This window comes from Raphanus sativus, chromosome 3 (assembly GCF_000801105.2).
Source record: "Raphanus sativus cultivar WK10039 chromosome 3, ASM80110v3, whole genome shotgun sequence".
Taxonomy (NCBI): domain Eukaryota; kingdom Viridiplantae; phylum Streptophyta; class Magnoliopsida; order Brassicales; family Brassicaceae; genus Raphanus; species Raphanus sativus.
In genome coordinates, this window is record NC_079513.1 from 6,005,435 (window position 1) to 6,032,505 (window position 27,071).

At 34.2% G+C, this 27,071-nt stretch overlaps 3 protein-coding genes across 4 annotated transcripts; 1 reads left to right on the top strand and 2 right to left on the bottom strand.

Moving 5' to 3' along the window:
• Window positions 1-3,439: 3,439 nt before the first annotated feature.
• LOC108847750 (transport inhibitor response 1-like protein) lies at window positions 3,440-6,170 on the bottom strand. Its single transcript, XM_018621078.2, has 3 exons — window positions 5,477-6,170; window positions 4,783-5,281; window positions 3,440-4,589 (listed from the first exon to the last, which is right to left on the bottom strand). The coding sequence occupies exons 1-3, from the start codon at window positions 6,052-6,054 to the stop codon at window positions 3,831-3,833; spliced, it is 1,836 nt and encodes a 611-aa protein (XP_018476580.1). The 5' UTR covers window positions 6,055-6,170; the 3' UTR covers window positions 3,440-3,830.
• Window positions 6,171-10,226: 4,056 nt separating this feature from the next.
• On the top strand, window positions 10,227-11,642 carry LOC130509477 (uncharacterized). 2 transcript variants are annotated; one of them, XM_057005551.1, is made up of 4 exons: window positions 10,227-10,624; window positions 10,704-10,803; window positions 10,867-10,935; window positions 11,271-11,642. In XM_057005551.1, exons 1-4 carry the CDS (start codon window positions 10,278-10,280, stop codon window positions 11,319-11,321), a joined length of 567 nt encoding a protein of 188 aa, XP_056861531.1. In that variant the 5' UTR covers window positions 10,227-10,277; the 3' UTR covers window positions 11,322-11,642. The 2 variants fall into 2 exon arrangements, with proteins under 2 accessions (XP_056861531.1, XP_056861530.1); XM_057005550.1 differs by lacking the exons at window positions 10,704-10,803; window positions 10,867-10,935.
• Window positions 11,643-21,196: 9,554 nt separating this feature from the next.
• Window positions 21,197-23,763, bottom strand: LOC108847945 (serine/threonine-protein kinase STY13). Its single transcript, XM_018621326.2, has 6 exons — window positions 23,203-23,763; window positions 22,496-22,617; window positions 22,217-22,413; window positions 21,965-22,139; window positions 21,759-21,893; window positions 21,197-21,676 (listed from the first exon to the last, which is right to left on the bottom strand). Exons 1-6 carry the CDS (start codon window positions 23,525-23,527, stop codon window positions 21,470-21,472), a joined length of 1,161 nt encoding a protein of 386 aa, XP_018476828.1. The 5' UTR covers window positions 23,528-23,763; the 3' UTR covers window positions 21,197-21,469.
• Between the last annotated feature and the right edge of the window lie 3,308 nt (window positions 23,764-27,071).

The following is a 27,071-nucleotide window of genomic DNA, read 5'->3' on the forward strand; positions in this document are numbered from 1 at the left end:
AATTAGGGCTTGGCCCCATTTTTTAGAAATATTGGTTTACTAATTCTTAGTTAACATCACTGGATCAATACACAAAATTAATCTTAAACATTTTTTTCTTATAATAAGTCTTAATCTTCTTTGCTAAAACGAGATAGACATTACAAAAGGATAGAATCACTGAAGGCTAAACAAAGATTTCATTTAGTTTTAGAGAAAATGGTAAGTACAATAACAATTTGCAACTTAATGTCTTACAGTCATAAAATTTTCAACATGGTTTTGTAATGTGTCATGTTGTACTTAGTTTTATATCAGACATTGTCACTCACTTCTCTATAATTGCAGAAACTATGATTTGGATTTCTAGGCGAAGAAAATTCCCTTCTGGTGTTTGGTGTGAGAGTAAACACTATGGAAAGAATGTACTTAATTTCTCAAATGAATACTTTGAAAATAGATGAATACACCATCTAATAGTCTAATTGAAGATCATAACACTTTTCATTTTCACTTGTGTACCTGTCCGTAGGGCGAGTTTAACCCTAGTTAATTTAAAGAATGAATGTTTAGCTACCGGTAATCCAAAGGATTACTAAATCGAGAATTTACTTCAATACTTCCTGCCACAAATCTATCAACGGGCTCAATCATCTTCGTCAATCTGCAGATGGTAACTATGACAATGGTACGTATCTTTCGGCATATTAATGTTGTGCAGAGGCAGTTTTGAAGAGGGAAAAGAATATCTTGATAAGTTATCATGGAGAAATAATCAATTCAGATCTGCGCAATGCTGTACCATGATTAAGAAATCACGGAATGAAAATCAATTTGAAGACAAAATATTTGACAAACACGTCCAGGATTAAGAGACTGGAAACGTACTGATGATAGAGACTAAAAGGTCATGAAAAAGTGAGGAGTATATAGCTAACATGAAAATTTGGAATGAATTTAAAGTTAGATTTCAAAGTAATTTGACAATCATTATAGAATTTCGGCAAAGGATTACAAAGGAAAAAGAATGTTAGAGACAAGTTTTATATAGATTAATTGCTGCAGTGAAATGTCTTTTAAAAATAAATTTGGCGTTTCGAGAATCAAATAAGAAATTTTACCAATATAGTAATGTTGATTTTTTTAGGAATGATTGAGATAATTTCTGAATTTGATGTGATTATGCATATAAGACGCATCCAAACTCATGAGGTACATCACCATTATCTTGGTCATAACATTCAAAACAAGCTAATTTTTATTCTCGCATATAAGGTTACATTTTGTTTCACAAGTGTCATTAAAGAACCAAAATATTTTTTATATTATCCTTAATTGTACACCGGACATGAGTCGCCAAGATAAAATGAATATAATTGTACGATGTGTAAATATGTAAAATAAAAATATTAGTTTACAAGAGTATTTCTTAGAGTTTCTTAAGGTATATGATACATATAAGTGTTCTTAATTCTCTTGATCTTGATATTAAAAATGTGAGCAGACAAGGTTATGATAATGGTTTTAATAGGAAAGGAAAACACCAAGGAGTTCAAAACCGGTTTCTTGAAATTAAGTCAAAAGCATTGTTTATGCCATGCACTTGTCATAGCTTGAATCTTGTTGTTACTGACATGACAGATATTTGTGTGAAAGCTGTTTTTTTCTGGGATTGTGCAACGCATATACACTTTATTTTCGAGCTCTATAAAAATATGGAATATTTTACTAAAGCATATTTCATGTGTCACATTAAATTTTTTGTCTAATACTTAGATGAGAGAGTCGAATAAAAAGTGTAAAAGGTATAAGATATCAAGTTCCTCAAATAAGATCAGCTTTATTAGAGCTATATTTGTGTGAGGCTGAAAGTTTAGTTGATTCACTTGAGAATTTTGAAGTTTTGCTTGGTATTGTCTTTTGGCGTGATATTTTATATTAACATGGTAAGTAAGAAATTTCAAGATAAATCCAACGTATTCATAATTCCATGAAACATGTAGCAAGTGTGATGTCTTATTTTGAGAAATATAGAAATGATGGATTTAACTCTAGTATGAACATGGCTAAAGATCTTGGCCATGAGATGGATATTGATGCTACATTTTTCAATAGCGTCAATGTTTTTTTCAAACATCCGAAGATGCTTTTAAATTCAACTATTTCCTTGTTGTTGCGGATATGAAAATTAATTCGTTAAATTATAGATTTAAGCAAATGAAAATATATGAAAAAGTTTTGTTTTTTATATAATTCGGTGAAGCTAAAGTCATTTGATGCTATTGAATTAAAAGAAAATTGCACTAATTTTTATAAAACGTTCTCTCATAACGATTCATCAGATGTTGATTTGGATGAGTATTTTTCTAAGTACGTTGCAGGTGAGTTCATCCGATGAAACGATGACACGGATTCAAATTCTTGAGTTGGTAAAAGATATGGATTGTTATCCAAATATTGATATTGCTTATTGAATTTTACTAACGAGACATGTAATTGCATCAACCGAAAGAAGTTTCTCTAAACTAAAATTATTGAAATATTGTTTGAAATTATCAATGTCTCAAGAAATGTTGAACGGTCTATCAATTTTCTGCATTGAAATCTTTTTTTTTTGAAAAATATGAATTTTTAATCAATTGTCAATAAATCTACATCAACTAAAGATAACAAAAAACATTTTATGTGATTGTCTTTTCGTTTTTTAAAGGATTGATTACTCTTTTATATTTGTTTCAGGTCTTAGAACTTTTAGTTCAAGTTAAAGAAATGCAATGAAAAAAGTATAAAAACATTTATAAAAGGTCTATATTATATGTTTTGTATAGACCTATTATATTGGTTAAGACGGCACTACCTAGTATAATCTTAACAAAAAAAGAAGTAAAACTAGAAAATATATTCTAGGGTTACATGGTCCCAGCGGTTAATTTCAACTTATAACTGAAGTTGAATAGGAGACATATAAAAGGACAAATGCATGTAATCAACTATTTAAGCCAATACCTTATTTATTATCGTTTATTTGTCTATGTAAATGCTACTTGGAGGGAGAGGGCTGAAGATAACAAATTGGAGGAATCGTGACCGTAGGATGAGGAAGCAAAGTGATATAAATGATGGGAGTATAAAACATCGGTGTTAAGTGGTTTAATGAGTAGGTATGATGATCACATCAAATATGCCACCAATCCTTATTACTCTCTTAATCCACCACCATCTTATGCTTTTTGTCACCATCCCCTGCATTATTTCAGTTTGGTTTATGACCTTTAAGAAAATAAATGATGTGTCCTGTCAGTTTGAAAAAAGTGTAGTCTTTTGGGGGACAAAGATAGCTTCTCAGAAGGCAAAAGGAGAGGTGGTCCTTTGGATAAGAACCTCACCTCATCTCTCTCACCACAACCGAACCAAGCCAAAATCAAGTTGTACTGTAGTAGAATCGAAATGATTTAACGGATTCAGATGAAATATCTCAAATTAATTGAAAATGGAAAGACGTCTCATTAGTTCTAAACAACAACTAGAAAGATCGATCCAAAAGTGCAGCTTATTAGAAACATAAGAACCAACTCATCTGTCTAACTAACAACGATACTCCCCCAAAACATACATCCATTGTTCCACCTAACCACCAAGAACTTTAAGGAAAAAAAAAAGAAATGAAAATAAATAATGGTACAACAATCATGCATTATGCCCTTCGCAACTATCATCATCATCATCATCAACCATCATGCATTTTGTCTCTGACGCCACCACCATCATCATCTTCAGCATTCCTACCCCAACCCATTCTCATTCTCACCTCTTTAAGCTCTCTCAGCAACACACGAAAAGGCTCCTCTTTCCTATAAAATTGTGACAAACTGTGGTGCATCTTTCCTTGGACCATCAAGAGACCGATACATGTATAAAGTCTCAACAAACTCCCTATTCTCATCATCATCATCCGAACCAATTACTTCCACAACTAGATTTGGCATTGCACGTGCAACATCCTTGCAGCATCCCATAGACAAGCTGCATGCCGACATCCAAACAAACCTCATGTTGTAATACCGATGCATACCAGAGCGTAACGCAACATCCCCAAACGGACTGTCTCTTATCTCGAGTTTCTGTAGTCTAGGGCAACCTTCGAGGACATGTCTCAGAGCCATGTCACTGTCCCCTGCAAAAGCTACTGACAGAGTACGGATCAGTTTCCCATACTCACCCATATACCTAAAAGCTTGATCCGTAAGCAACCCGGACACGGCGAGCCGAGTTAGTTTCTTGCAGTTTTTAACAATGGCACCAAAACCCTCGTCCATAGCCTTTCCTGTCACATGGTCAGGCCTATGTCGACCCATTATGCAGAGCCTAAACACCGTAAGCTCAGGACAGTTATGTGACATGGCTATCAGGGCAGCATTAGTCATGCGCTGGCAGAAGTAGAGAACAGATTCAAGTTTTCTACAACCCTCGGAGATTGCTTGGAGGCCTAGTTCAGAGACAGGACCTTCACTGTCTTCTCGGGGATCAAAAGGGAAGATCCGGAGCTCACGGAGTTCCTTGCAAGTCGCAGCAACTGCCTGCAGTCCTTCATCACATATCGAATCCAGAGCCTGCATTGTACAAGTTGATCTACTGAATAACTGATATAAAGTATTTCAATCCTTCTGACTGACTCTTTACACACAGATAACTTTTACTTAAAACCATGCAAGACAATAAGGAATTAAGTGTATATTATATATTATTCAATCCTTCTGGCAGATAAATGAAGCATGTAGGAAGGAGGTGAAGAAGGAAACATACCCAGAAAACCTGGAGTTTGTGGCAAGTGTGGATGATGGGCTTAAACATGTCAGGAGAAATGTTAGCATAACTGAAATTGAGAGAGGTAAGATTTGCGCAGACGGGTAAGATAGCAGGAAGGTACTCAGGCATTAACTCCCTGAAACCCGAAAGGCAAACTACAGATTTACAAGCACGGAAAGCAGCGGCGTAATCGGGTTCTTGCTCTTGCTCGGACTGATTATCATGTTTAAAGGAGCCAGTGCCAAGACTGGTGAGCTGGGGAGCTCCGAGTAGCAGGCGGTGGACTTCCTCTAGAGACACAAACCTGTTGAGCCTAAGTTTCCTCAAGAAAGGTGACCTAATAACAAGAGCTTCAAGGGCCTTGAAATTGATAGGAGCTTCCACACAGTCAAATGCTAAAGATTCCAAACAAGTGACATCCTCTGGGAAACAAGAAATCCAATCCACTTCATCGTCTGTGACCTCTGACTCGATCAGATCAAGCACTTTAAGCTTTCTGAAACAAAAATGGACATTAAATCAATAAGTGTTGGTTGGTTCAATAAATAAAGAACACTAAGTTTTTTTTTTTTTGAATTATACAGAGGTATACTGGTCCAGACTAGTCACATGTTGCCACGTGTGTCCTCGCGATGCCAAAATGTTAATTCCCCAGTGGGGCTCCCCGGTTAAGAAGACTAAGTTTCATTACCTGCACTTGTTGGCAACGACAGCGATACCACTGGTTCCAAACCCTTCGCAGCAAACCAAGATGAGCTCTTTGAAACCAGGGAAGGAGTGAGCAAGAAGGGCAAGATCGTCATCAGAAACAAAGATCCGCTTCAAATCGACCTTCTCGAGCCAAGGGTAAGCTTTAGCCATGGTGGAGACCCAAGGAGCGAAGTTAGCACCCCAATCAGGAGGCATGAGATTGAAATCAGCGAACCTAGGTTTCCCTTTGAGGAGCAGAGACCTAACACGCTTGAATCTCTGAGTTAACCTGGTCGGAGAAAGCGCGTAACAGTTGCCTATGAAAACCTCCGATCGAGTCAGACCCTCCACTTTCCACCACAATTTGCAGACCAGAGACGCTGCGTTTCGGTCGGTTCTTGATTCCAGGAACTGTAGCACGTTCTCCAGCACGTTCTCCAGGACGTGGTCTGGGAAAGTCTGAGAGGAGGAGGAGATGCAGTTCCGAGATTTGTTGGGCGAGCAAGGTGGTCGTTGTTGTTGTTGTTGCGACCGTAGATCCGACGGTGGTGGAGATTGGTCTTCTTCATCCTCACTCATGTCTCTTTTGTGCTTTTTTTGATTTCGATTTCGATTTCGATTCGGATTAGACCAAGAGGGAAGAAGCTGCTGCTTAGAGTGGAGCTTTCTCTCTCCACTTCGCCTCCATTATTTGAGCCCTTTTTTTTTGTCTTTTTATATTGTATACAAAAATTAAATAATAACTTTTAAAATGTAACTCCTTTTACTGTATAGTCTCCATCAATTTTTTTACATTTTCGTCCTTTTATTTTATTGAGATCTTTTTTTTTTTTTTTGTGTCACGGATTTTATTGAGATCTTTATTTTTGAAAACGTTATATAAATAAACAGAAAATAGTAAGAAATCAACATTATCCATTTCAATAACACACTAGTAGTGGTTGGTTCCTTTTTGAGGTAATAATTTCATTAATTTAACCATATAAGTTAATTATTCCTTTTGCTTTAGAAAATCCGACTATCTAAATCTAATCAAAATTTCTGACCAGCCATATCCAATTAGTTGTGATCAGAAACAGAAAAAATTAACAAAATAATAATAAAAAAATATTTTCAAAGTTTTGTATTACTTTAAGTTCCACCAAAATTTTATCAATCAAACTGAAATATTTTCTTTTATCATATCTTTCATTCGTGCCACTTTAATAGTTATTTGAGAAAAAACCAAAAAAAAAAACAAGGAAAAATTGTCAAAATAATACAAAAATTCAGCATGGTTGTCCTTTTAATATAGTACTAGGTAATAATTCGCATTCTGCACGGAGTGAATAGACTAAAAGAGATTGTATATATATTTGAAAACTAAAAGTGCAGATTATATATATATTACATGTTATACAATGACATATTGAACTGCATTAATTATGTTTGTATAAGGTAATTTTTTTGAAAAAAAATTTGTGTTATTGGTTAGGTGTAATAGAAGTTTAGTCAGTGGAAATAAATAGTTATATAAACTTAGTTATGAATTTAAGATAAAAAGAAAAATAGACAATCAAATTATTGCTTTCATAAGATAAACAAAACATAGAAAATATAATAATAAAATATGAAAGGCATAACTTATAAGGAAAAATCTCTAAGAAAACAGAAAAAAACAACAACTGCTGTGAAAAGTATCTTTAGAACTCTCTGTTTGCAATCCAATAAAGAGAAATAACAAAGAATATAAACTTATCAAACTACACAAAATTATAAATCAAAAGTCATTAAACGAAATGTATTACATTTTTCTGAAAGCATTTATTTTGGAACATTATTAGGCTCAAACACAACTTTTGAAAATCCATCAATGTTAGTCAAGTTCTTGAATCGACCTTATTATGAGAAACAAAATAATTTGAGCAAAATTTATAGATAATATCAGCCCACTACAAGAAAACAACATTTTGGCGAGGAAAATTAATGAGGAAATATAATCCTCGTAACTTTACGAGGAATTTACGAGGAAATTACAAAGAAAGAAGTAAACCTCGTTATTTCCTCGTAAAATAACGAAGACAATATTTCGTCGTAAAACCAACGTAACATTACGTGGTCTTAACGAGGAAATACACTTTCCTCGTAAAGACCACGTAAAGCTTGCATTATCTTTACGAGGAAAAGAGGAAATATACTTTCCTCGTTAAATCAACGTAAGATTACGTCACCTTTACGAGGAAATGATATACGTGAACTTAACGAGGAATTTTGAAGCACGTTTTTTTTGGCTACCTACCTATTCCTCGCAAATTCATCGCAAAACTTCAACTACCAGATTTGAAAATTTTCTATAAATATGGAAGTTTCAACATCATTTTAAACACACCAACAAGAAAAAAAAAGAAAAACGTGAAAGGAAAAAAATGTCAGGCTCCGGGAATGTTTACGAGTTGCGGAGGTGGATGTATATGCATAGAGATCCTAACGGGAGAGTGACGAAAGAATACATTGCGGGACTGGAGACATTTATGCATCAAGCAGATTCCACACCGCTCGCCCTAGAAAGCGGTAAGATGTTCTGTCCATGTCGGAAATGCAACAATTCGAAATTGGCAAATCGTGAAAATGTTTGGAAGCATTTAATAAATAGAGGTTTCACGCCAAATTACTATATCTGGTTTCAACATGGAGAAGGTTATAATAATTATGATCAGAATGAAGCTAGTAGTAGTAATAGCAATTTTCAGGAAGAACCGGTTGCTCATCATTTGCATAATGAACATAGTTACCATCAGGAGGAGCAGATGGTAGATTTTGATAGGGTTCATGATATGGTAACTGATGCATTCGTAGCTCATGATGAAGATGAAGAACCTAACATAGATGCAAAAAAGTTTTATGAAATGTTAAATGCGGCGAATCAACCACTTTACAGTGGTTGTAGAGAAGGTCTCTCTAAATTGTCGTTGGCTGCTAGAATGATGAATATTAAAACTGATCACAATCTACCTGAAAGTTGCATGAATGAATGGGCAGACTTGTTTAAAGAGTATTTGCCGGAAGACAATGTGTCTGCTGATTCTTATTATGAGATTCAGAAACTGGTTTATAGTCTTGGGTTGCCTTCGGAGATGATAGATGTTTGCATCGACAACTGCATGATCTACTGGGAAAATGATGAGAAGTTAGAAGAATGTCAATTCTGCAAGAAGCCACGATTCAAGCCGCAAGGACGGGGACGTAATAGGGTACCGTACCAAAGGATGTGGTACCTACCAATTACAGACAGATTGAAAAGATTGTACCAATCAGAGCAGACTGCTGGAAAGATGAGATGGCATGCCGAGCATACCGGATGGTGAGATGACACATCCATCAGATGCAAGAGCCTGGAAACATTTTAACAAAGTATATCCGGAATTCGCTAGCAATATCCGGAATGTGTATCTCGGATTATGCACAGATGGATTTAGTCCATTCGGAATGTCAGGGAGACAATATTCATTGTGGCCAGTCTTTCTTACGCCATACAACCTGCCACCGGAGATGTGCATGCAACGGGAGTTGCTATTCTTGACCATATTAATACCTGGTCCGAAACATCCTAAAAGGTCGCTGGATGTTTTCCTGCAACCACTGATAAAAGAGTTGAAGGATTTGTGGTCAACAGGGGAGAGGACGTATGACTGCTCAACGAAGACGAATTTCACGATGCGAGCGATGTTTTTGTGGACCATAAGTGACTTTCCTGCCTATGGAATGTTGTCGGGATGGACTACACATGGGAGATTAGCTTGTCCATATTGTAATGGAGCGACAGATGCGTTTCAACTGAAGAATGGGAGGAAGACAAGTTGGTTCGATTGTCATTGTAGATTTCTTCCCATTGGCCATCCGTACCGAAGAAACAAGACATTGTTTAGGCACAAAAGGGTTGTGAGAGACACTCCTCCTCCATATTTAACTGGAGAAGAAACTGAAAAGCACCTCGATTACTATGGAGCTTTGGAAACAGTTCCTCGTGGTGGTAATTGGCATGTTCCCCCTAATATGCCTGATTCTTACGGTGTTCATCACAACTGGCACAAGAAGAGTATATTTTGGGAGTTGCCATATTGGAAGGATCTTCTTCTGCGCCACAACCTCGATGTGATGCATATAGAGAAGAATTTCTTTGAGAACATCATGAATACAATATTGAATGTCTCGGGGAAGACAAAAGACAACATAAAATCGAGGTTAGACTTGCCGGATATTTGCTCAAGAAGCGAGTTACATATAAACAGCAATGGGCAAGTTCATGTTCCGATATTCAGATTGTCTTCAGAAAAAAAGTCGGTGTTGTTCAACTGGGTAGCATCAGAAGTGAAATTCCCCGATGGGTATGTTTCAAATCTGTCTAGATGCGTTGAAAAGGGTCAAAAGTTCTCCGGGATGAAGAGTCATGACTGTCATGTCTTTATGCAACGACTACTTCCTTTTGCTTTTGCGGAGCTACTTCCTACAAACGTACATGAAGCACTTGCAGGTACTATATTATATATTGCAGTTATTTTATATATAATGATTTAGTTTGAAATATATATGACTAATATGTGTATAATTGTTTTTGGAATATACAAGGCATTGGAGCATTTTTCAGGGATCTGAGCACCCGCACCCTTAAAGTAGAAGTCGTGGAACAGCTTCAAGAGAACATTCCCATCTTATTGGGCAATTTGGAGAAGATATTTCCTCCTGGGATTTTTGACGTAATAGAGCATCTAGCTGTCCACCTCCCATATGAGGCATTGCTTCGTGGACCTGTACATTACGGATGGATGTATCAGTATGAGCGAGCCATGAAATATTTGAAGGGAAAAGCAAAGAACCTTGCAAAGGTTGAAGGTTCTATAATTGCTGGAAGTTTGACGGAAGAAACTTCTCACTTCACATCGTACTACTTTGCGTCAAAAGTACGTACTCGGAAAAGAGCTCCAAGGAGATATGATGATGGTGGTGTCGCGCCAACATACGCAGTTGCTGGTGTTCCAGACATCTTTAGCCAGATTGGGCGACTGGGTGGGAAATCAAAAGAGGTTTGGTGGTCGAGTGAAGAAGACGCTCATAGTGCACACACCTATATTCTACTCAATTGTGAGGATCCATTGATTCGTTATTTTGAAAGGTAACATAAATGGACACGTATAAATTAACACATATATATAATTGCCAAATATTAATTAATATAAAATGTGATTTTACAGCCTATTTGTTTCACAAGTCGAAGAAATATTCCCTGGTATATCCACAACTGACGTAGACAAAAGGAAAGATCAACACTTTATAAAGTGGTTGAAGAGTCAGGTATTAACTCAAACTCTTTATTCATAAATGATTTGTATTTTAACGTTCACTTTGTTTTTGCAGGTTGATTTTGACGACGATGCAGATTATCCTAAGTGGTTACATGAAGTAATTCAATCTCCACATGTAAAGGTAACCACTTCACAGATGTATTTCACACGAGGCTATACTTTTCACACATATGAGTATGGTAGACAGCGGGCGACCAGTAACTATGGAATATGTGTGAAAGGGGAAACCGATTTCTACGGTATCTTGACAGAGATTATCGAAGTGGAATTTCCAGGGATATTGAAGCTGAAATGCGTCCTCTTCAAATGTGAGTGGTTCGACCCCGTCGTCAACAGAGGTGTTTGGTTTAACAAATTCGGTGTAGTTGATGTCAATGGTGGACGAATGTACAACAAATTCTTTATTTGGCATACATGAGCAGAATAAGCTTACTTCTATGTTTTCTTTATTTTCAGGTACAACAAATTCGAGCCTTTCATCTTAGCTTCACAAGCAGATCAAGTTAGCTACCTTCCATACCCTCGGATGAGAGAATCGGGAATAAATTGGTTATCCGTGATCAAAGTTACACCTCGAGGACGAATCATTAGTGGAGAAGAACCACCATTGCAAGAAGAACAGATAAATGAAGTCGAGGAACCTGAACAACAAATTGATGACATTCTTTTCATTGATCCGCATAATCATGAGTACGAAGATCTTACCGACGATGGCACAGACGAAGCTGTTGAAGACGAGTTTAATGAAAATGATGATGTTTCTAGTGATGACGAAAATGTATCCGATTGATATATTTGTGTTTTAATATGATTGATTTTCAGACTTAATGCATGTCATTCGATTATTTTAATCATGAAAAACTATTTAATGTATTGAGATTATAAGAATTTGGGAATGTTTATAAAGAATTTGGGAATGTTTATAAAGAAAAAAAAATATTGAGGTTTGAGGTTTTGAATGAAAAATAAAAGATTGAGGTTTGGGATTGGAATATGAAGAGTAGAAGATAGGAAAGATGGTGTTTGTGGTTTGGGGTTTTTGATTTTAGGCGTTTAGAAAGCAAACCTCGTTAATTCCTCGTAGGTTACGACGAAATAAAGAGGAAAATAGAAAAAAAGAAAAACGCGGGCTTCGTTAATTCCACGTAAGACAGAATCGTCGTAAATACCTCGTAAGCTTACGTGGAATTACCGAGGCTTCCTGTTTTTTTTAATTCCTCGTTATTTCCTCGTGGGTTTACGAGGTTTTAACGAGATATGTTGTCTAAACCCCTAAACCCTAAACCCCAAACCCCATCTTTCTTATCTATTTTGTCTAAATCCCAAACTCCAAACCCCATTAATAATTTTATAATTTTCAAAAGATTATATTTTTAAATCTTCAAAAGATTATATTTTCAAATCGTCAAATGATTATATTTTCAAATCTTCAAAAGATTATATTTTTAAATCTTCAAAGGATTATATTTTTGTTGCAAGATAAAAAATTTAAATAAATAATTTGATTTTGTATAAGTTTAAATTAGGAAGAAGAGATTGATATTAGAAGTTAAAGAATTGTGGTTATAAATTTTGAGGTTTGAAATGTTAAGAATATTGAGGTTAAAAGAAATATATGTTATGAATATATGAAGTAGAATATAAGAAAGATGGGGTTTAAGGTTTGGGGTTTTTGATTTTAGAGGTTTAGAAAGAAAACCTCGTTAATTCCTCGTAGTTTACGACGAAATAACGAGGAAAGTAGAAAAAAAGAAAAACGCGGGCCTCGTTAATTCAATGTAAGACAGAATCGTCGTAAAGACCTCGTAAGCTTACGTGGAATTACCGAGGCTTTCTGTTTTTTTTACTTCCTCGTTATTTCCTCGTGGGTTTACGAGGTTTTAACGAGATATGTTGTCTAAACCCCTAAACCCTAAACCCCAAACCCCATCTTTCTTATCTATTTTGTTTAAATCCCAAACTCCAAACCCCATTAATAATTTTATAATTTTCAAAAGATTATATTTTTAAATCTTCAAAGGATTATATTTTTAAATCTTCAAAGGATTATATTTTCAAATCTTCAAAGGATTATATTTTTTGTTGCAATTAAGATAAAAAATTTAAATAAAAAATTTGATTTTGTATAAGTTTATATTAGAAAGAAGAGATTGATATTAGAAGTTAAAGAATTGTGGTTATAAATTTTGAGGTTTGAAATGTTAAGAATATTGAGGTTAAAAAGAAGATATGTTATGAATATATGAAGTAGAATATAAGAAAGATGGGGTTTATGGTTTGGGGTTTCGATTTTAGAGGTTTAGAAAATAACCTCGTTAATAACTCGTAACTTACGAGGCTTTTACGAGGAACAGAAAGACGGGCCTCGCTATTTCATCGTTTGATTTGGGACGGGCCTCGCAATTTCCTCGTAAGTTTACGTGGTTTTTACGAGGAACAGAAAGACGGGCCTCTTTAATTCCTCGTAAACTTACGAGGAAATTGCGAGACCTTCGTAAGTTATATATACAACCGCACAAACCTCACACTCTCCATTCCTCCCAACTTCCTCTCCATTTCCTCCCCATTTCGTCTCCAACTCCTCCCCCATTCTTCTCTCCTCCGAAAATGGTAATTTCCTCTCCCCCATTATTAGTTTAGACAATTTAGATAGGTGGTTAGTTTAGGTGGTTAGTTTAGGGAATTTAGATAGGTTTACGGATTTTATGTTTGTTAGATAGATTTTTTAATTATTGATGATAGTTTTTTAATTATTGATGATCATAATCTCAAAAAAATATATTTTTGCAGGTTCGCAAGCACTTGCTTTCTGCTCACTACAGGGAGATATTCGGTGAGCCTGGTAGTCAGTTAGACCCGCCAGGTTCTTCTTCAGGTGCCGGCGGTTCAGGTTCTTCGGATCAGGAGTCTGTTCCCGAGACTCAGCATTTCTTCCCTCCGATGCCTCCTCCGATGGCTCAGCCGATGCCTCCTCCGATGGCTCAGCCGATGGCTCCTCCGATGGCTCCTCCGATGGCTCCTCCTAAGATCCCCGCCGCTGTTCATTCCGATCTCATGGTGCCACCTATTGTTCCCTTCTCGCAGTACACTGTCGAGGATATTCTCGGTATGCCAGGCAGAGCTGGTTTACCAATCATAGACCCCGACAGACCCGACGGGACTATGTGGTAAGTGCATTTTTAAATAATTATTTTAATTTATAACTTCATTAAATAATTTAAATTTTCATTTTTTTCCAGGTTTGGGGTTGACAATTGCCTTGCAACAGATGTAACCGAGACGATTAAATGTAACTTCTCCATGGCGCATCCAAACTGGAAATTGACGCTGATCTACATCCGAAAGACGTGGTTCAAGATTTACGCTGTAAGTAATTCTATTAATTAATTATTTTATATTTTTTTTAATAACCAATTATTAATTTTTTTTTTGCAGCAAAAGTATCATTGGTCCATCGGGGTCAGTGAGAGAGTGAGGAAGGCGTTTTACGAGAAGGCCCAAGTTCGCTTGTCGGACACGGTTTGCAACTGGAAGGGTGCCTGGATCGTCAAGGGGTACACCCGTGGCAAACCCGCTGAGCTTACCACGGATGTTTGGGACGGCATCATCCGTTACTGGAAGGATCCCAACTCCATTAGGATCGCAAACATTTGTGCTGCCGCCCGTAACACGGTAGACGAGCACGGTAACGGCTCGATGCAACACTCTACGGGCCAAAAACCCCATGCCGGTGTCCGTTTGCAAATGGTACGTAATTAAATAATTAATTTTTTAATTATTATTTTTAATATAATTAAATATATTTCTAACAATTTTCTTAAATGTTTTTAGGCCAAAGAGTTGGGACGTCTCCCGACTCTTCCGGAACTTTACGAGCGGACCCACAAGAACAAGGCAGGCCAGTTTTTAGATGGCAAGTCCGAGCAAATCTACAACGACGTAATTGCTCGGGTTGAGGAGCGCCAGACTCAGCTGACCCAGCAGTCCGCCGACGGATTACCAGTTACCTTATCCACAACTGAAGTGGATAAGATTTACGAGGAGGTAAATTTTTTAACATTATATCTTTTTAATTATTAATTCATTAAATTTACCTTTTAAATTTAACTAACAAATATAATTTTTTTGTTTTTAAGGTTGCCCTTAAGAAAAAGGGACGTACGTTGGGGATCGGTTCCGTCAATGATGTCCCGAGAGCGACATCGTCTTATGCTCAGAGACAGACCAAAGAAGTCACTCAGTTGTGTTTCGAGCTGGGCGCGACCAAAAACGTGTGAGTGGACTCGAGGCCTTCATCGACGTTATAGCGTCCACAAATTCGGAATGGGAAGCTTTGTTGACGAACATGAAACAACAAAATCCCATTCCAGGCGAGTCATCGGGCACACATAATGAGGAGGATGTTACGAGGAGGAGCGAGGAATTCTACGAGGCGATGAACGAGCCTTAGTTTTTTTAGTTTTTTTCGGTTTATGTATTATAAAATCCAAAACTTAATTATATATAAAATATTTTGTTGCTTCTGAATTTTATTTAATTTATAAACCCAATATTTAAATACTTTTATTTTATTAAATTAATAATTATTATATTTATCAAATAATATTTTTATTAATTCGAAAATTGGCACTCTACGAGTTATTTACGACGAAAAGATTTCCGAGGAATTTACGAGGAAAGCCTTTCGAGGTTTTTACGAGGAAAATATTTCAAGGACTCTACGTGGAATTCACGAGGAATCTTTTCAAGAAAGTTACATCGAATTTACGAGGATTTATTTTCAAGGATCTTACGTGTAAGTAACGACGGGTGTTCCGCGTGGTTTCTACGAGGAAAGCCCGCGAGTGATTTACGAGGAATAGCGGCGAGGAACTTACGACGAAATATTAACTTCGTCTTTACGAGGAAATAGTGGACTCGCTAGTCTACGAGGAAATGGCGAGAAAGTTTGGTTACGACGGACGATAAACGACGAAACACTTTTCCTCGTTAATTCCTCGTAAACATCCTTTTACGAGGAATTAACAAGGAAAATGGCCCTCGTTAAATATCTGTTTTCTTGTAGTGGCCTCATCGCTTTTTATTTTTAAATAATTATTACAGTACATTACCTACTCTCCAATTAATTTGTCAAAACTGTAAAACACAGAATACAATCTTTGCATCTGTCGAATTCCGTAAATCTTGAAAACGTGAGCAAGTGTTCTATAAGAAACACACTCAATGACGACATTACTGTAAATAGTGAAATAAAAGGAATTTCAACACATATGATGGCTACAAAATTTGTCAATTATATTTTATAAATGTCGAATACTTACTCTTTATCTACTACAAAGAAACGAATTTTATGATCGACAAAACCATTGTTCCCGCTAGTAGGTTCCGTCATATATTCTTTAAGAAGTCTTACTCCTACCCAAGTCCCGTAAATATCTGCTTCATATGAAAAAATCATTTAATCATGTTTAGACAGTCCTCACTAAAATATTAATAGATTCACGGTAACTTGGTAACTTTCAAATTATAATAAATTAGACATTAATAGAAAACATACAAATACAAAACTTAGGATGGGCTAAGCCAAGATAGACGTCAATGAAGTTTGAAAAAAAATAAAAGTTGGACTTGAGGATTGGATCGATCTTCAAAATGACAGAGGAGTTATTGAGATTAAGATGATATTGGTTCTTTGTCAACATAACACGCTCTGCTGTAGGATTTAAACTGAAATTTTTAATTTCATAGCAGTGACCTTCCTCCAAAGGCATTTCGGTTGAAGAATCCAAATCTCCGAAAATTGGCTTGCATGGTATTTCCCTATTTGTTCAGGAAATACTTAACAACATAGTTAATGGGTTGATTTTAAAATTTTTCACTAAAGGAGAAAAAGAAGTGAGCATCAATTCAGTGGTTACCGCATTACCAAACCATGTCATGTCCTTTTTCGAGTACCAAAGACAGTAACAAGAAACTGACGAGTGCGATTTCCCAATTTTGGTAGACCTCAGGGGAAATGTTAAAGGTATGCATTGGCAATCATGAGATAAATTATATCACCATAAGGATAACGGAGGATTAGTCTTTAAAGAACATACATACTTTAATACGACTATGCTAGTAAAACAATTTATGGCGTCTGATTGAGAAACCTAATACATTATTTTTCTTATGTTTTTAAAGGACAGTATTTCAGAAATACATCACTCATGAACCGATTCAGATCGTATTCACATATATGGATGTCACAATATTGTCTCAGCTAGATCTTTGATCATCCATTTTAGTATGGAACGAACCTTGGCTCGCAACGACTCGCCTAAGACCATCAAATAGTAATCAGCAAAATATTTACCATGATCTTACTGTGGGTTCTCTCATCAGTACTACATCACGAACCTGGAATGTACAAGCAATTAGATATTTGGTGTATCCGGACGACGCAAAAATTATAGTAAATATCCTATTGAGTTGGAACCAGCTGATTAATATGGATGGGCGGCACTTTACTGAAAGCAGAAAATACACAGTCAAATATGGTTATCAAGTAGCAAGGATGTATCATAATTCAGGAAGGTGCTGCTAGTGTATGGGCCACATTTCACTACTTGAAAAGAATTTTCCTATAAAATCCGTTGCCCACCTAAGATAAAAAATTTCCTATGGAAAATAACTTCAGGATGTCTACCGGTTAAGAAAAGATTACGAGAAAGAGGTATTCAATGTGATAGTGTGCAAAATGTGGAGCAGAAGAGGAATCAATAAATCATGTAAATTTTTAATGTTCCCCAGTTGTTTAAACTTGGACTATCTCAAAGATCACATCGAATATAGGGTACTTCTTATGCAATCAATATTTACAAATATAGACCACTTGTTCTTAGGACTACATCTCACGTGAATAATCATCAGTTTGCATAGATTCTATAGTACATTTGGAAAAGATGAAACAATATGGTTTTCAGCAACATAGATGTAGACCCTAGAGATACTCTTGAATTAGCACAAACAAAATCAACACTTTGGAATGAGGCACATGCAGAACTTACTCAAAGGGTGTCCCAATCTAGAGAGAAGGATATGGCAATTTTACCTCAAATTTCGGGCCGATGGTGCTTTATAGATACCTCTTGGAAAGACAAGGATGTTCATTTAAATCAAGGATGGTACATTACACTAGAAGGATTTGATGCTAATGTGGGCAAGGAATACGAGAGTCTACCTCTCACCCCTTCACTCAGAAATAGAATCCCTCATCTTGGTAATGGACAATATGAGAATCTACGAAAGTTTCATGTAACATTTGCAACTGATTGTTCTCAATTGGTGAATATGGTTTCAGAACCAGAAGAATTTCCTGTTTTCAAACATACTTAGAAGACATACAGTTCCTGAAGGAGAGTTTTACTCACACAGAACTCATACCCTAAACGCAGAATACAAGAGAAGATAGTCTTGCACGCAGTGCTAAAAAATAGTCATCTTTTATTGTTTCACATGGACATAGAGTTACTAGCTTGGTTCGCCGAGTCTTAATTAAATATGTTATGTTGATGACAAAAATAATCTTTAATGAACAATATCAAAAAGGAGAAGCGAAAAAAAAACACTTAATATATTTTTTTTTATCTTTTTGGGTTTGGTGAAAAAATGATAAAAGACTTTACTTCCATATATAAATGTAAGTATTTTATTTTTGATTTATAAAAAATGGAATTACCATAAAATATTTTATGTTTATGATTTTGTAAAAAAAGAAAATTATTATCAAATATTGTTTATTTTTAAGGAAAATTTACTTTTGTAATTATTTTTTATAAAGAAATTTTCATATCTTAACAGTTTTTATGCTTTGTAATTATCGTAAACCCATGTCTTTTATTTGGACTTTCAAATAATTTTCTTAAAAGAAATATTACAACTAAGCAAATTATTTATATGTAAATTTGTTTCTTTCTTACAGTTCCCTTTGGTTTAAGAAAATTAATTATGTTCCAATTTTGCGGCTGCTTAAATGCTCCACGGATGATGAATGTAGCGATTATGATAAATTCAGTTGTATTGAATAGTACCCTGCGTAGTTTTGACTTAAAACATGGAATAAGAAATCGTGTTTTGTTCAAATCTCGTAAAAACACTAGGAAAAACTTAGATTTGTTAATTTTGGATTGGAAAAAACGTTAGTAATATGTGTTTTACTATATAAATGTTAGATCTACTTGATTATATGATGAGATCCTCAGGAGTTTTAAGTTAAAACAATAGCGGCCGCAGACAGAAATAAAAAAATTTTAGGAGGAAGACGACCACAAAATTACGATATTACCCTTATTAAATAAATGAATAAAAAGTTACATTAGAGTGCGCATGTAATGAGGGTCGACCTCTGTTCCTTTTTCAGGTTTCAAAGCTGCATTAACCACTTTAGCTGTAAAGAATGGGAAATTTGTTTTTCTAGGACAAAAAACACTAACTATGTCTCATTAGTCTAATTTCTATTTTGTACAATTTTTGAAAATAAATCAAATAAATAGTTTTACAAACAAAAAAAATTCAAAAAATAATAGAAAATGAAATTCACTTTTTTCATGGAATCTACTATGTTAAAAATATGTGATCTACGTAAATAATAGTAATCTAAAATCATTTGGAATACATATTATGCGCTTAATCTATTCTACATATTGTAGAATACATATTCTACGGATAAAAATAATCATTTCTAAAAATACGGGAGAAAATATTTAGAACTATTCAGTTTTCATATATTAAAAACTCAATTTTACACAAAAATAAAAATAAAAACAAATCATGCTCTAAGCTTTTTCTCACGCCATCTTCTATAGTCCATTGATTGTTCACAAAAAAATTCACATTGTTTCTACCATGTTTCATATCTATATTTATGCTTTATATGGTGTTTGGAAATTTGTTGTAGTTTGAGGTTGGAGTTTTTCTGTTAATGAAAAGAAAAGAGAAGGTTACTTGTTTTGGAATTGAGCTGCTCTCTGGAACAGTTACAGAAAATTGTTATAGAGGGTTTTGGTTTTGAAGAAACGGATATTGATTTGGAATTGAGTTATCTACCTATTATTGGGTTTGATGAATTCATCAGAATGTCCACCAGTGATCATTCTCACGCCAAGTTCAAAATTTTGTGGGCTTGCTCGATCAGTATATGCGCGGTTTTTTGTTGTTTTCTGCATATTTATCAGGATCGAGTAAGCAGATCGACCGGATGATAACAGATCGATCAAACCCATTGGAAAAAAACCTTCAATGTTAAGTGTTTTTTTTTATTCGGGGATTTTAATGTTTTTTAGTTTTAATTACTTTCACTAAAATTTATATTTTGATATTTAACAATTGTTTTGTTAATTGTAATTTTGAATTTATAATTGAAATTACGGGCAGTACTGCCATTTTAAAAATAATTAGCTTAATGAAACATAAAGTATATGAGATTAGTTTAATGGAATGTTTTTTTGGCCTAAAACCACAAATTTTCCAAGAATCTTTATGAATGTATGAAACTATAAATATATAGGCAACGCAGTTAAGTTTCTAAAATTAATCTGCCCTCCGTTGCCCAATTTACGATTCGATAAGGACCAATTTGGTTACTTAAATTTGCTGTACAAGTATGAAACCATAAATGTATACCGATTATAACTTAAAATGATAATTTATATGTATAAATTAGGGTATTATACATATAAACTGCAATAAATTTCTCCCTGCATAACCAGCGCAAGTTGGTCTAATGGTCTGGAGAGAGTTTTGGCCCCAATACGGATCCGGCTACGAAATGACTTAGGTCTCTTGAATACACAGACGCAGGCTGGTTCCGGGTTCAGAGGAGATTAGTCGGTTGGCCATAGCCTCAAGATCACCTTTTTGATTAATCAAAAAAAAAAAATTCTCCTTGCATACTCTCTGACTTTTTGCGATTTTTCGAATAGGCCTGTGTGTACCAGATCCGTAGCGCTTAACGAATTTCCGAACATGGGTTTATTGTTTAGATTCGTTTATTATAAATAACTATGGAGTGAGTGTTGAGTTCGGTTAGCTTTAGACGTGAGTCTGTAATAGTATAATTTGGATTAAGCCAGTTGTGTCTTTTTTTTCCTGTCAACGCCAGTTGTGTGTTTCGATATCTAAAGTTGTAATGTATTCACTCTACAAGTAATATTCAGTAGATTCAGGATTAAGTTTGAGAGACACAAGAGAAGAAGCAAGCAAACTCTACCAGAATCATCTACTTGGAAACTTGGATCACCATTCAATTCTGCCAAATTTCGAAAGCCAAGGCGTTGTTGTATCGTTATGAAACAATATGAAGATTGGCACCATCTGTTCTTCAATGAAGCTAAAGCTAAAGCTAAAACCAAACTATCTTACTTTTAGTCATATCATCGACCGAGTAAAATATATGCGTAGATGGTACACGTGACCGCTAATATAGTAAGAAAATCTCACCAACAGAGCAAAAACAAAAAAAAAAAAGTTTAAGAGAATATGAAGAACATATCATACTTTACGTAGCCACCATTAAAACCCTCACAAGCCTTTCTCTTTCTGGATTAATAATTAAAGAAAAGACGAAAGCAAACAGGACACAAATCTTGAGTTTTGAATGATCTTAGATATAGCACTTAAGGACCACGTTTCCTTCGGAAGCAGAGGCAACCCTGTTGCTGGTCAACAGGGATCATCCCTCCTCCTTTAGTCGTATCAATATTCTCCAGCATTGGCACAACTTCGTCCATCTCCGGTCTCTTATCTGGATTTGCATCCCAGCATCGCTTCATCACAGCAGCCAGCGAGCTCGGGCAACACCTCGGAATATCTGGTCTCAGGTTCTGTACCGATCATAATACCATATTGCATATAGATGTGTGGTTATAGTTTAATGACGGATTAAGACAACTCTTAACTATTTACCTGTCGGACGACAGCTGAAGTGACTTCAGAGAAAGTGAGATCAGGGTATGGCATGTCACAGCAATATATCTCCCATAAGCAGATACCAAAACTATACACATCGCATTTTCGATTATAAGGGTTTCCATTGAGAACCTGCAAACCAAAGTTGGTTTTGTATAAATATTAAATTTGTTAATGATGCCATTATCTCAGTAGTACCGTACCTCAGGAGCCATGTAGCCAAGTGTGCCAGTCTCTCCTGTCATGTCATTAGGGTTAGATGCTTCAACTCTAGCAACTCCGAAATCAGCGATTTTGACAGTCCGGGTTTTGTCTAACAACATGTTCTCTGTCTTTACGTCACGGTGAACAATCTTCTGTGAATGAAGATAACTCAACCTGAAAAAGCAAACTTAATTATAGAAAAGGCTTCTTCTACTTAACAAAATGAGGAGAAAAAGGAAGGATGCTAATACCCCCTAGCGAGGTCAAGAGCGAGCTGAACAACAACTTTAAATGCTAACTTTCTTCTTCTGTTCTTGATCAAGAAGGATTTCAAAGCACCACCTTGAAGATACTCAACAACCACACAACATATATTGTTTGGCATTGCTAGTGGACCACTCTCTGTTTGTAGTTGTAACCCTGATGCACCCATTGTAGCTCCAATGAACTACAAATTTCAATTATATCCTCACCATCAATATCTGGCAATGATTGTAACAAAAGGGTAACTGCATAAGTAAAATATGAACCTTGGTAACATTTGGATGGTCCAGTTTATGCCAAACAGCAACCTCCTGAGCAAAATCTGCCCTCAAAGACACAATCTCAGCTTCTGATCTATGCCCTTCCTCACCCCAATCAAGCAGCTTCACTGCTCAGTTTTACCACAATGATTAGCTCAATTTAATTACAGTAATAAAGCTTCTTTTAATAATTGCATTCATGGAATCTATTAGCTATTCATTTTTTTTTCTTTTCTCTTTAAATTAAATTCTTGAAAAAGAGAGATTGGGACAACAACAGCTGGAATCACATGAAAGAGATCCACAAAGCAAGAATCATAATTAGCCAAGTAGGCCTTTCAAGTAGCTGAAAAAACTTATGATAGCAAAACCCGTGTCGGCTTCACGGAGATCACAAGAGTTGCTTCTACCCACTAACGAAATAAACTAAATTAATTTAGCAAACTTGATTAAGTTTTTCTTCTTTTTTTTTTCCTTTCAGAAGTAGATGAATCTGACAAGCTTTAGAACTTTTTGTTCAAGTAAAAAGCTGTAAGAAAAAACCCAAAAATAGCCACAGAGTACGGCTCAATGTTGTAACATTTAGTAAATCTGATTTAACTGTAAGACTAAACGTTTCAACGTCAACAAACACTTTGCAGTTACTAAGTCATCAAAAGGGGAAATATTTAGAACGATGGAAGATAAAATAAAACGACGGTTAGTTGACTTACCCGCGACATCTTGACCGTCGTAGATACCACGATGAACGGTACCGAACGTGCCACGTGCAAGTACAGTCTTGATGATAAGCTTAGAAGGATCGATCTCCCACTCAAGCCTCTGTTTCCTCTGCCCAACGAAACCGCCGTTGAGAGCAGGGGCGGGAGAGGAGGAGGCGGAGGCTCCGATGGCGACGGCGGCGGCGGATTCTTCTTCATCTCTCTTCTTGTTCTTCTCCAAAGTCAAAGCTCTGCTTAAATGTCTCTCTAGTTGCTCATCTAAGCTCTTTAGATCAATCTGATCTGCTCGGACAAACCCGTCGTTTCCTTCCTTCATTTTTGTGGATCCTTTCCTCTCTCTCTCTCTTGAACAAAGTGTAGAGAGAGATGAAACCGTACGAGAATCTTCCGGTTTCTTGTCCTTGTTTCTTTGTTACTTCTACTTGTTGATTTTGTTTGTCTGTTGGGGTTGTGAAGTTCTGAGCTAATCAATGCAGAGGAAAATAAAAATTAAGAAAGGGGAAGAAGAGAAGACCGCATGTGAGTGAGCACATGGTCTTGCCTCGACTGAAAACGTATCCTTTTTCACCTATTTAATAGTATTATTAAAAAACTTAGAAGAATACAAGATAAAATAAATTACAAAACAGGCGGAAACAAATGATAACTAGATTTTGACTGTTGACCAAAAAAAAACTAGATTTTGACCCATTTGGGTAAAATTGTTAATTGATATTATATTATTTTTAAATTTTTGATGTATATATTTATGTTCAAAAATAAATATTCATTGTTTTCGTATCTGATCTGTATCCATGGTTGAACATATAAATCTGGTAATTCGTATATAATTCAATCCGGATTTAGTGAAAATTTTGTTAATTAAAAAGCTGATAAAAGACGACAAAATTTTAAAATTTTATTACTAATCTGTGACCACCCAGTAGCCACTAACTTATTTCTAAAACTAAATGTTTATAAACTTTTAAATTGTACATAAATATGAAAATTCTATTTTTTGTTACTTCAACAATTTTTTTACTATTCAAAAATAAAGAAATGATATTAGAGAAAACTAAAGTTTTTTTATATGACAATATTTGTTTGTTATTTTGAGAAATAAGTTTAAAGATGTCGTATAAAATATTTCAAAATATTTATTTGTTACTATTGTAAATATATAAATTTAAATCATTGGAGAAAATTAAGATGTGTTAACAACCCAGTAAAAAAATTTGTTGGTTAAATAAGTTAAGATCTAGAGACATTAATGTTCGCACTTTAACATATATTAAACATTAACATATTTAACTAATTTTATACATTTTAAGTTTTTGTTTCAAATTTCGGTTCAGTTCAGATTCTATCCAAACTCTAAAATACCAAACTCATAAATTCCGTTAGGATATTTTATATAATTTTTCGGAATAGATTTTAAGATTTTCGGTGTGGATAGGTAAAGAGTTCAGTTTGGTGTAAAAACACTCATACCTAGTTTTTACCCTGCTGAAATTACTTATAAGCCTATAACAAACATATTAGTATAACCAAAGTTATCGATCATTTGGAAACTGTAGGTCATACAACAAACATAAATTTTCAATTGAGACAAATTGTACAGTCTGCAAAACATAAAACAATCAAGAAAAACTGTAAAAATTAAATTTGAAAAGAATAAATGAAAATGTTAGATTTTCAGGATAATCGCACGAGACATATAAAAATACAATATTATATGTTTATGGTTTACAGCACATAATATGATTTTTACCATCTTTCCACTAACATGGCACTAATGCTTTTATAAATCAATAGACTCGAATTTTGTTTGATTATTGTAAAATGTGGATAATCAACAATTCTTTTGATAAAGTTCACTAAGTTATGTATCTTAACTTGTGTTAATCATAATGTTTAACTCACCTACTATTAGATTCAGCACTGCCGACAAACAAAAAAGATTCAACACACCGGTGATTCTAGTTCTATGCTTCTTTATTCACATTTATAAACTATGTGTTTTGTGTCTGCATGCGTGGATACCAAAAAATTGGCAAATATTTTATTAGTATAGTATTATTAATTCAAAGTCACAACTAAAATTAAAAATTATTAATACATTTGTATATTTATGTGATAAAGCTTCTTACAAAATATAATTTTTGTTGCTTAAAAGTTTAGAAATATTCATGTAGTGTATATATTTTAGAAAATCTGATATGTTTATTATGTTTCTTTTTCTTGCTTTTATTTTCACTATTTACCACTTACCAGGATTCTCGTTTTACAGAAAATCTAAATTTTTGTGAAGTGTAACTTTGATTTTTATTGATAACCATCGTAAAAAAATGCAACAAAAATTACTTTTTTTTTGCTAAAACAAAAAGTTACTTACGTCACACTGTAGACATATATGTTGTTTCAGATAGCATAACGATATTCGGAAACAAAACATATTGACCAACATCTTTATCATAATCCCTTAGATCGGTGTGGATCAGTTTAACGCAAAACTAGATCTTGATCCGCACAATCGTGCGAGTGATTATTTTCATTTTATACATATAAATATTTGATTTACATGATTAGTGGTATATAATTTTAGTATTTATCATATTATTCATAGTTTAATATGATATCTATTTTCAAAGACAACAATTTTATAGTTTACATGCAGTAATTTGATTTATAGTTTCAAATTATTAGTGATATCTCTCTTATTTAATTATATTATGTGATATTTATGACAAATTATGTTAAATTTACTATTAACTTAGATATTAATATTCTTACGATTATACTTGTATTTTAGGTTTAGTTCATACATATATAATAATCAGATTATCTGTATGAATTAAATCTTTGACTGAATAACATATATTAAGTGTAAGTATAAAACATCTGCTTCATTTAAATTGTTAAACCAAAAATTTTAATGCATTGTGCTTGTTTTTGTCCTTTAAACCTGAATTTTCTCTTTATTATCTGTTTTTGAGGTTTTTTTATGTTGTCTATTGGTGGTTTAGGTTTTTCACTCCAAAACTCTTAGATTATTTGCAAATAATCTCTCATTGTAAAACTTTTATTTGCAATTCTTTATCTATCATACATCATGTTATATAATTAACACTTAAACCTATAACTATATTTGATAATAACCATACTGAAAACAAAAATGTTCAAATGAAATATATTTTTTCAATCATTCATATCTTATTTATGTTTATGACATAAATTGGTACAACACCTATTGCACATTCAACATTGCACAAGATAAAAGAAGCAAAAACAATTACATCACCGATTATATATGAATATGGTCTATATAAAAATATGTTTGATTATCTTTTTGTAAACAAAACAGCCATATATTTATATAATTGAAAAATAAAACTAAATCGGTCACTATATTTAATAACAGAACTGAAAGAACTTTGAAAATAGTATTTTCAGACATGTCATTTATATTAATAGCATATTTTCAACATTGTGGTACAAAATTATAAATTAACAAATCCCAACTGTTAGAGATGAAAGATTTATTTGAAATATATTATGTTAAATTAGTATCAGAAATTTAAGACAAAATTGTACATGAGGTTAATATAATTATAAAATTAATTAGATGTTTAAAAGTTTATTTTTTAAAAATGATATATATATATATTTATATTTTAATAATTACAAAATAATTAAATATTTAAGAGGTTTGTTTAAGTGAAAAAATAAATATTTATATTATAAATAAAAACGAAATTTAAATATTTTAAAATGTTTTCTTTAATGAAAAATGTAATTTATATTTATATTGTAAATAAAAAGATATGAAATGATTTGATTCAGATCTTATTCAGAGAAAATATGGGAGTATCTATTTAATT

Bases quoted from the DNA above. Each gene is read 5' to 3' on its own strand.
- LOC108847750 (XM_018621078.2), bottom strand. From the start codon at position 6,054: ATGAGTGAGGATGAAGAAGACCAATCTCCACCACCGTCGGATCTACGG. The intron at 5,282-5,476 runs GTAATGAAACTT...TTTTTGTTTCAG, and splicing joins GTCGTTGCCAACAAGTGCAG to AAAGCTTAAAGTGCTTGATC. The intron at 4,590-4,782 runs GTATGTTTCCTT...TGTACAATGCAG, and splicing joins ACAAACTCCAGGTTTTCTGG to GCTCTGGATTCGATATGTGA.
- LOC130509477 (XM_057005550.1), top strand. From the start codon at position 10,278: ATGTATCAGTATGAGCGAGCCATGAAATATTTGAAGGGAAAAGCAAAG. The intron at 10,625-11,270 runs GTAACATAAATG...CTTTATTTTCAG, and splicing joins TTGATTCGTTATTTTGAAAG to GTACAACAAATTCGAGCCTT.
- LOC108847945 (XM_018621326.2), bottom strand. From the start codon at position 23,527: ATGAAGGAAGGAAACGACGGGTTTGTCCGAGCAGATCAGATTGATCTA. The intron at 22,414-22,495 runs GTTCATATTTTA...TGAAATTTGTAG, and splicing joins ACCATCCAAATGTTACCAAG to TTCATTGGAGCTACAATGGG. The intron at 22,140-22,216 runs GTATTAGCATCC...TTGCTTTTTCAG, and splicing joins GCTCTTGACCTCGCTAGGGG to GTTGAGTTATCTTCATTCAC.